Source organism: Pimephales promelas, chromosome 8 (assembly GCF_988280905.1).
Source record: "Pimephales promelas chromosome 8, fPimPro1.hap1.1, whole genome shotgun sequence".
Classification (NCBI taxonomy): domain Eukaryota; kingdom Metazoa; phylum Chordata; class Actinopteri; order Cypriniformes; family Leuciscidae; genus Pimephales; species Pimephales promelas.
The window spans coordinates 37,942,394-37,952,919 of NC_142776.1; the positions used below are offsets into that span (position 1 = coordinate 37,942,394).

The window sequence follows — 10,526 nt, forward strand, 5'->3', positions numbered from 1 at the left end:
GCGTAAAACTGGTTTCATTTCAATAATGAACTAAACAAGGTTTGTGATTAGGTCATTTTTTTTATAAAGAGGTACAGTAATTTTATTCACAAATAAGGAAGGCAAACCAATCTCGTATTAAACGGTTAATATAAGATAAAACTTGTACTAAAAATAATAAAATTCAACCTAAGGTACAAATACATTTTGTTTCATCCATCGAAGCACACAGTATAGCAGTTGAACGTGTTTCGGGGTTAATGCAAAACTATTGAACCAGCATTTGCAACCTATTTACTTCTGAAAGTTGATTTTAAATGCACTGATTAACAGAATGGTTTAGTGGGCATTTCATATTACAACAGAGTCAGTTTAATGCGAGTTTGCAGAGGATTGAAACCCCCCCGTTAATCCTAAAAAGCATCTCTACGGTATGTATGCTTTATAAGACTTGCTTATATTGGTGCAATGTTTATGCAACATATATTTACACTAAAAGTAAAAATGTTAGATGGTATTTACAGAGCAAATAGTGATAGATACTGTTTGCACAAAGTGTAAATAGAAGTATTTGTGTTAAAGGTAATGTATGTAAGCAATGGCTAATGACTCATAAATATACATTGCAAAAATTCATTATATTAGCATTAAATTATAGCAATAAAAGATTACTGCATCATATCAGCTGAAAATAAAGTCAAGACTTTTTCTGTGATGTGCATTGACAAATTATTCACAATAACAGCAGGAAGAGAGTAAATAAGGTTGATTTCGAGTTAATGTTGACTGACGAATCTGTACAGTTAACAAACATCATGCTTCGGCTTGGAGGTTAGTGCTCTTCTTTTAAAACCTCCATATTTTAGTATTTGTGCATGAATGCATTAATGTTAAACTGTGTTGTCTGTGCGAGCCGACAGCCTGTTCTCGATTAGTTCTCGCAGACTTGTTCTGAAGTGTAGGTTTGCTCCCACGATGATGTAGCCCTGTCAAATCAAAGTAAGAGGATACAGATGAACATATATTATCGGCTATAGATTAAACTTGAAGGAGTAGTTCACTTTTCAAAAAAATTTGCTGATAATTTACTCGCCCCCATGTCATCCAAGATGTCCATGTCTTTCTTTTTTGATGGAAACATTCCAGGATTTTCTCCATATAATGGACTTCAATGGGGTCCAAATGGTTCAAGGTCCAAATGAGAGTTTCAGTGCAGCTTCAAAGGGCTTTAAACGACACCAGACGATGAATAAGGGTCTTATCAAGCGAAACGAGCGCTCATTTCAAAAATAAATAAAAAAGTTTAAGTTTTATAAGCTCAAATGGTCGCCTTGCTCAGTTCTGTGATGAGCGTTCGTGACTCTCCTGTTCGAACTCGTTCATCAAAATGAGTCAATTTGTTCGTTGAATGAACCAAATGACACGAAAAAAGATTCGTTCATTTTGATAAATGAGTCTGAAAGTGTCTTTTGTATCTTGAACGGTTTGGACCCCATTGAAGTCCATTATATGGAGAAAAATCCTGGAATGTTTTCATCAAAAAACGTAATTTATTTTCGACTGAAGAAAGAAAGACATGGACATCTTGGATGACATGGGGGTGAGTAAATTATCAGCAAAAGTTTTTTTTTTTTTTTTTTTTTTTTTTTAAAGTGAACTACTCCTTTAAAATAGTAAAAGTTTCCCTTTAACTTACATTGTGATACTCGACCACTTCTTCAATGAAGTCTAACCCGTCAGGAAGAGGGATCTGCACACCTCGCTTAATGTAATCTTGCATGAAAACACAGGATGAACCATTTAGATGCTTTTTTTTTCAAATATATTAAGCAAATATCTCTGATCAATACCAACAGTTTTTTTTGTTTTAAATAAACTAATGCATTTTTTTTTCAGCAAGAATGTGTTAAATTGATCAAATGTGACATTAAAATATAATTTTTCAAAAATTGAAAAAATGAAGCAGTTGTTTTCAATCTTGATAATGAGAAATGTATTGTACACTAATTTTGAATTGTTATAATATTTCACAATTTTGCGCTTTTACTGTCTTTTTTTGATCCGCCTTGGTGAGCAGAAGAGACTTCTTTCAAAACATTTAAAAAAATGATGATTAAATATATCCACATAGCTTGACTCACTGTTAATGAGCGGCACCACGGATATCTGCAGCATCGTCTTCAGGGGACCCTGCAGTGGAATAAGCTGAAGAAAAAGACCTTCATCACATTTGCTGTCCACGCTTTTTATTATCAGGTAAATCAAAACATCTGAGGGAACTTACAGCTAAAGACTCCAGAGCGGACTGATTGGAGTAGATTTTAAACCTGAAAAATGATTCCCAGTTCAAAATCAATGTTATATAGGTGGTCAAATATGGATTTTGCATTCACTTGAGGAAACAAAATACTGGTTTTCTGAATTAGTGAGTTAATTATCTCAGAATTACGAGAATTTTTAATGGAAATTTTTTTTGCTCTGTTTTTCTGAATTAACGAGTTAATTATCACAGAATTACAAGGATTTTTCATGGAAAAAAGTTTTTGCTCCGTTTTTCTGAATTAACAAGTTAATAATCTCAGAATTACAAGATAATTTTTCATGGAAAAAAGTTTTTTCTCGGTTTTTCTGAATTAATGAGTTAATAATCTCAGAATTACAAGATAATTTTTCATTGAAAATTAGTTTTGCTCTGTTTTTCTGAATTAATGATCTTCTTATCCATGAAAAATTATCTGGCAATTCTGAGATAATTAACTCGTTAATTCATAAAAACAGAGTAGATTTTGTTTCCTCAAGTGAATGCTTCCGTAGTAACGCATGGTTGAATATTTGTGCATTATATTTACCTTCTCAGATCTAAATGGATACTCAAGCGCTTGGCCTTCATTGACACTTTGGCGTTGAATTTACCTTCCTAAAACAAGGACAAATTTGGTGCATTTATTGCGTTCCTTAATCAAAAAACTAATTATTGCATTATGTATGTTACAGTTCTCACCATGGTCATGATGCTGAGCTGAACTGGTGGTTTTCCTGCCGGGTGAACCAACACTTTGACCATGGAGGTGACGGCCACGTTGGCACCGGAGGTCTTGATGGTGGACCGAGGAGGAGACGTGACCTCGATCTCCAGTGACAGAGGCTGATCCATCAGCGCCGGGTTCTGATTGGACAGAACAAACACAGAGAATGAGTGAAGGCCGAGGCTTTGCTGTGCGCTTCATGCATGTTGACGATCTAATGTTGCTCACCAGCATCATCATCGTCCCCAAGTACGTGGTCCTGAGGAGCAATTCTAAGTCCTTTGGCATCTGAAATGAGTGAGTTATTTATGTATATATATATATGAGTCTTATTTTTGTCTCATGCCTTTGAAGCTTATTAGATGATGTCTTACTCGTTCGTTTGCGATCCGTGTTTGGAACAGGCCACCTTTGAAGTAAGAGAAGAGGCCGCTGTCGAAGAAGTACTCGGAGAGAGAGAGATAGATCATACGATCATACTCTCTCACTACGGGATTCACAGCGTAGTTCACCAGGGTGTCATTCTCATTCTTAAGGGAGTAAAACATGCCCTGTCCAGAAGAATAGGAGAGAAATACATCAAGTGTGTGTGTGTATATATATATATTAGGGCTGTGCAAAAGTTAATTGTGATTAATAGCATCCAAAATAAAAGTCTGTGTTTACATAATATATTTGTGTGTGCTGTATATAATTATTTTGTAAATATAAATACACACACATGCATGTATATATTTAAGAAAATGTGTTGTTCATATATAAAATATTTATATTTATATAATATAGATTATGTATTTATATATATATACAGAATTTAAGCGCAAATAATTCTTAAATATATACATGCATGCATAGGTATTTATATATACAAAATAATTATATACAGCACACACAAATATATTATGTAAACACAGACTTTTATTTTGGATGCGATTAATCGCAATTAATTTTTGCACAGCCCTAATATATATATATATATATATATATAGAACTCAAACTTTTATGTAAGATGTGATTAATTGCAATTAATCTATTTAACACCCCTAATTATAAATATTTTTTATATTATATATAAATTTTATATAATATTTTATATTACCTAATTATATATATATTTTTATATTATATTATTATATATTTTTATAAAATTAATTGCATCCAAAATAAAAGTTTGTGTTTGCATAAACACATATGTGTGTGTACTGTGTATAATTATTTTGTATATAAAAATTCACACACGTGCTTGTATATATATTTCAGAAAAATGTGTTATTAATGTATAAAATATTAATATTTAATATAAATTATGTATAAATATATACAGTATATTCATTCAAATATTTCTTAAATATATACATGCATGTGTGTGTATTTATATATGCAAAATAATTATACACACTACACACACATATATTATGTAAACACAAACTTTTATTTTGGATGCGATTAATCGCGATTAATCGTTGCCCAGTTGTATTATATTGTATTATATTATATTATATATTCTGGCCAAAATATATGTAAAATGTATACTAAATATATGTTGTAAACAGCAGGGCTTGAGAAAATATATCTTTCAAATGTTTAGAAAAAAAATATATATTAGAAAATGTTCTTCGAGGGGCAAAAAAAAATACATTTTCAGTCTTAAAATAAATTTGGGGTGGATGCAGAATTAATTAATTAAATAAATATTACTTATAATATTTACTTTTTAAAATATGTATTAAAAATGTTTGGAAATATGATAAATAAAAATTTTCTAAAATCAATTTTAACATTTATATTTTCAACATATGTGTTGAAAAATATCATTCAGAAATCATTCTAATATGCTGATTTGCTGCGCGAGAAACATTTCTGATTATTATCAATGTTGAAAAGAGTTGTGATGATGCGTCATATTTTTGTGGAAACAGTTTCAGGATTATTTGATGAATGTAAACTGACTCCAAAACCTTTGAACAGTATACACTTAATGCATTACTCCAGAGTCAGTGGGTGGAGCTTGATGTTCAGCTCCCCCTCTCTGGATGTAATGGGTGGGGCTTGAAGGTCAGGCCCCACCCATTAGTTCCACTCGCATCTGTCACTCACCCTAAAATCCATATCAAGGCTTGATTCTGTCACCACAGGGTCACTCAGCAGAGAGTAGTCGATGCCCACGTAATTGTCCACCTCCGTGCGCACTGAGAAACACATTCAGGTAAACACATGTCAGCCAGATAAACATATCACAACAGTTTTATGATGATCGACATGTTCTCTAACCTGGGATTGTTTCCAGCAGCTGGTTGACCAAAACTAGTGCAGCATGATTCAAGGCAGGACAAATCTGACCGAGACATATATGCAGTTAATTTCTATTAAAATGTGTTAATATGTAATATGTGTTAATATTTTTCCTTGGTGAGGGCAAGCATGACACGAGTCTCCTATTCCTGACTGAAAAAAAGCAAACAAACCTGTCGATTTAGGATGAAGCGCATTCCTGTAGTCAGGAACGTTCCGATGAAGTCATAAACCCGCCTGTGAGAATATGCCATATAATGCAAAATGCCGAGCAAATAAAAATATTTGTATTATTTTTTAATTTATCAACACAATCAAGTTACCCAAGAGTCCCGCCAAATTTGGCCCTCATCTTGGCGATGGACGCATCACAGGTGATGTTGGAGATCTTGAGACGGCCCTCCTCGTCTTTGCTCAGATGGAGGACCGTGAAGATGTTGACGCCTTCAGCCGAGGCGTTGATGGCTCCCTGATCATAACTAGCGGAGAGAGAGAAATAGTGGAGGTTTTTAACTACACACAATGTGCAGTTCTCACTCAATAGAATGATTTAAAGCATTAAAGCTTTTAGTGCATGCCTAGTTTTCATTTACATTAAAAGAAGACTCTTCTGTTCACCAAGGCTGCATTTATTTGATAAAAAAATACAGTAAAAATAGTTTCATATTATTTCAATTTAAAATAACTGTTTTCTATTTGAATATATTGTATTTCTGTGAATTTTCAGCATCATTACTCCAGTCTTCAGTGTCACATGATCCTTCAGAAATCACTCTAATATGATGATTTGATGCAGAAATGTGGTTCCAAGAGGTAAAACGATATAAATCTTGTTCGTTTCCTCACACAAACCGCTCGTTTCGTGTCTTAGGCCATCAATGTGTACTTACATTTACGAGTCATTAAATCATGTTTAATTTGGACTTCTCTGTGCATGCTCTTTGAAGTGGTGACCATAGACCTCCATTATATGACTGACCTAAAAATATCAAAATTGAAACTACTGCGGAAACAAAGACACCTACATCTTGGATGCCCTTGAGGTAAGATAAAACATATCAAAAATCAATTTCAAAGTGAACTATCCCTTTAAGTGTTATTATCAATGTATTTCTGAGAATAAGTAGAAGTTATATTTTAAAAGAAGTATTCTTGTTTTTAAGGCTAGGCCTTACTAGGCTACAGATGTATTTCAGACTCACAAGAGCCAGTAAAGGATGCGTCTCTGGAAGTTGAGGGTGATGGAGGAGTTCTGCACATCGAACAGCAGCCCGACTTCTGGCTGGAAGCGCAGGTCAGACGTCAGGTTCAGCTCCGTGACCTTCACACTAAAGAAACATCAGTTTAAATACTTTTAATTCAAATTGCAATACTGAATCCTCTTTGCTTCCTTAATTCAAAATCACTAACTGAATTGGTATTTAAAAGTCCAGGTTCAGAATTAAAGGATTAGTATACGATAATTTACTCGCCCCCATGTCATCCAAGATGTCCATGTCTTTCTTTCTTCAGTCGAAAAGAAATTAAGGCTTTTGATGAAAACATTCCAGGAATTTCTCGATATAATGGACTTCAATGGGGTCCAAACGGTTCAAGGTGGAAATGAGAGTTTCAGTGCAGATTCAAAGGGCTTTAAACAACTCCAGATGATGAATAAGGGTCTTATCAAGTGAAACGATTTTTTATTTTTTAAAAATATAACAAAGTTTATGTTTTATATGCACAAATGCTCACCTTGCTCTGTTAGGATTTAGGATTAGGGTTAGGGTGTGATGCGCGTTCGTGACTCTCCTATTCGAACTCGTTCATCAAAATGAACGAATCTTTTCCCGAGTCAACTCGTTCATTTCGTTCGTTGAATGAACCAAATGACACGAAAAAATATTCGTTCATTTTTATTTCGCATCACAGAACAAAGCAAGGTGACCATTTGTGCTTATAAAACGTAAACTTTTTTATTTATTTTTTTAATCAGTGATCGTTTCGCTAGATAAGACCCTTATTCATCATCTGGAATTGTTTAAAGCACTTTGAACAGTTTGCAGTTTGCACTGAAACTCTCTTTTGGACCTTGAACCGTTAGGACCCCATTGAAGTCCATTATATGGAGAAAATCCTGGATTGTTTTCATCAAAAACCTTAATTTCTTTTCGACTGAAGAAAGAAAGACATCCACATCTTGGACGACATGGGGGCGGGTAAATTATCAGCAAACGTTTTTTTTTTTTTTTTTTTAAGTTAACTACTCCTTTAAGTATAGTCCTCAGCTGGCTGAGTTAGACATATGACTTTTACTTTCTGACCTCTGGAGTTACACCGCTGCTATTTTCATTTCTGAATGGTGCACAACTCTAGTGCCTAATGTCCATTTGCATCCTCGTGGTGTTTATGTGTGAATGCCCACATGAGGGCGCCGGATGAGCATGACTATTACAGTGGGAATCAGTTCGATAAAATAATATTACACATACTCTTTTATGGTGTATTGGAAGCGGCCCTCGGAGCCACGCATTTCTGGCATGGTGATGTTACTCAACTCTCCTTCCACGAAATTCTTTGTCTCAGCTTTCACTGTAACGTCAAACAGAGGCCAGTCTTTTATAGACTAATATATGGGAAACTATATTTGCATTTTTAAGTCTGAATACTGGACTATATCTTACACATCTCCAGTCCTCTGTCAGTGATGCGGATCTTGCATCCAGGCGGCTGTGCTAAAGTCATCGTGACGAGTGAAAGAAGAAAGATAACAGAGACTTTCAGCAGTCCCATGATTCCTCAGTACCCTGAAAAACAACAATCAAGAGGAAACCGAGCTTGGATCAACCAGAATCTTGAAAAATGTTTGAGGGTAGGCCGAAGTTACGACGTCACTCTGTAGGCCAAAACGCGGAAGTGAGTTAGCATTTTAGCATTACGGTCCCCTCGCTCTAAAGCCTATGGGATTTTTGAATGGGTTTTTGCTAAATCGCCTGAAATAAGGTCTGTGGTGAACAGAGCCTCCTCTAAATATTTTCATGTTTTGATCTATGACATAAAACACACAGTTATAACCTGCTTGTGGTTTTTTAAACTTTATTGTGTCTGATGATTGTGTTTTTTTTTTAAATCTTTATATAGGCTTCAAAATGTTTAAATTTTGGATTTTCTTGCTAGACAAAACGTGTAAGGGTCACAACCCTTTGTTAAAAACAGATCTTATTTTTTGCGATTTTCCAAAAGTCTATGGGGAAAATGCATTGCTTTTCGACCGAGGGAACCGCCGCTAGCTTCCGAGTCGTCCTACAAAGTGACATCATGACTTCGGCACTCTATTGGTTTTTATAAACACTTTTTTTGCCCAGTGGTTGAAACTCGCTTCACATCATGATAGCAATAAACAATATAAGTAGTCTAAAAAATTAAAACATATTCTGTGGAAGTCTTACGTTCATACCTGCCTATCAACTTATGTATTTCCCCATAGATATGTATATAAAGGCTAGATGTGTTCACGTCATCACCGGCGCCATATTGTCACAGACAAGCTGATGGAAGATGAGTGGTCTGCACGAACACAAATACTCTTATCTCGTTGAAATCTTGACGGATTTACAAAAGGTTTGGTTTCTTACGAACGTTATTAACGTGGCTATAATTATCTGGATGATTATTTATTTATACACTTTTTATTCATAAGTATGCAGTGTCATAACTACATCTCTGACGTTTATAACAAAACAAACCGTTTGAAAATCGGTAGAAAATTGAGCAAGTTATGGTCATTTAAATAGTACATGTACCTTTAACACAACGTTACGAGTGAGCGAGCTGCCTGTGACAAGATGGCCGCCAGGTGGAGACGTCGACCTCCATTGGCCAGCAGCGTGGACGACATATCTAGCCTTTATATCTATGTATTTCCCCACCTGCTCGCGCAGACATTACACGTCATCAGCGCGTTTCATGAGGCGATGCTGAGTTTTAGACATTTTTTACAGTCTATGGTTGTAGAGAGCGCCACAAACAAACAGCAGACGCTTTTTACAGTTCCCTCTGAACCAAATTAATGAGCTTATATGCTGTGTTCACGCCATGTTGTAACCGTAATGGCAACCGGAGCTGTTGTGTTTACGTCAACACTATCAATGCTGAAATGAATCTGCAGCAGTCAGGTCACACTCACAGGTGGTACAACTAGAGCTCTGTAAGATTAATTTGATTAGGATTAAGAAATATATATTTTTATAAGTATAAATACAACTTAAATTGAAATAATATTTCACAAATTCAGTTCAAAATTGTTCAATTCAAAGATCACATCAGAGTAACTATCTTGAGATATAGTCTATTGCAGCTTTACACAGGCAGTTCTGTCTCTTTCCAGTCCTGCACCAAAGAGCTTCTCTAGTGCGGCGACAGGAAAATGGGCGCTGACAGCTAAATATACAGAGACAGCAAAGCAAACGAGAGAATGATCTTGCCTTTCAAGCGTATGTAAGAAAATATCCAGCCAAAGATGTCCAGGTCTTTCTGCTCTTGTTTCTGTAGCAGTGTGTGTGAGGAGTGTGTGTCTGCGTATAGTGCAGAGGAGGAGAGACTGTTTGCTTCGTCTGAATGGACAGCAGAGAGAGAGAGAGTCAGTGAGGAGGGAGAGAGAGAGAGAGAGAGAGAGAGAGGTGGTGAGAGTGTTCTAAGAGATTGTGTGATTGCTAAAGTGTATTTGGTTGTTGTTAATCAATTGTGGGAATTCTGTCTGGTTGCCGTGGAGTTCTGGGTGGTTGCCAGGGTGTTGCTATGAAGTGTTTTGAGAGGGTTTTGGCAAATTGGTTAAGGTGATCTGGGTTGTTGCTTTTCATTCATGTGCATATGCTCGAATGGTGTGGAACAAGTTAATGGTTTGTTTAAATTACTAAATTTATATGGTCAAAATTAAAAGTATGATAGAGAACAGCTTGAATGAGGTCGCTCTCTTGGAGGTCGCATGTGTGCGTCTGTCGCTGGAGGCAGCTGTGTCTATAGTCACCCACGCAGGAACAAACAGGACCAAAACAAACCGTCACACAAATGGGCTATTTAGGGTCATTGACCCCAGGGTCCGGCTGATTTATCCCGCTTCGAAGAAGATGGTCTCAGGCAGGCAGGAAGATTTTTTACAAGTGCCTCTTTCATTTTGTATAAAAGCCTGCATGGGCTTAGGAGCTTTTTAAGAAAACCTTTCTTTCAGCAAAAACATTGTCAGTGTGCAAT

General features: G+C 35.7%; 1 protein-coding gene across 1 annotated transcript; it reads right to left on the minus strand.

The window, feature by feature from the left end:
• Nucleotides 1–40: 40 nt before the first annotated feature.
• On the minus strand, nucleotides 41–9,888 carry pltp (phospholipid transfer protein). Its single transcript, XM_039693339.2, has 16 exons — nucleotides 9,761–9,888; nucleotides 7,961–8,083; nucleotides 7,769–7,868; nucleotides 6,500–6,625; nucleotides 5,621–5,776; nucleotides 5,471–5,534; nucleotides 5,277–5,340; nucleotides 5,103–5,194; nucleotides 3,380–3,556; nucleotides 3,234–3,293; nucleotides 2,981–3,145; nucleotides 2,829–2,896; nucleotides 2,264–2,306; nucleotides 2,121–2,184; nucleotides 1,676–1,752; nucleotides 41–965 (listed from the first exon to the last, which is right to left on the minus strand). Exons 2-16 carry the CDS (start codon nucleotides 8,067–8,069, stop codon nucleotides 870–872), a joined length of 1,461 nt encoding a protein of 486 aa, XP_039549273.2. The 5' UTR covers nucleotides 8,070–8,083; nucleotides 9,761–9,888; the 3' UTR covers nucleotides 41–869.
• Between the last annotated feature and the right edge of the window lie 638 nt (nucleotides 9,889–10,526).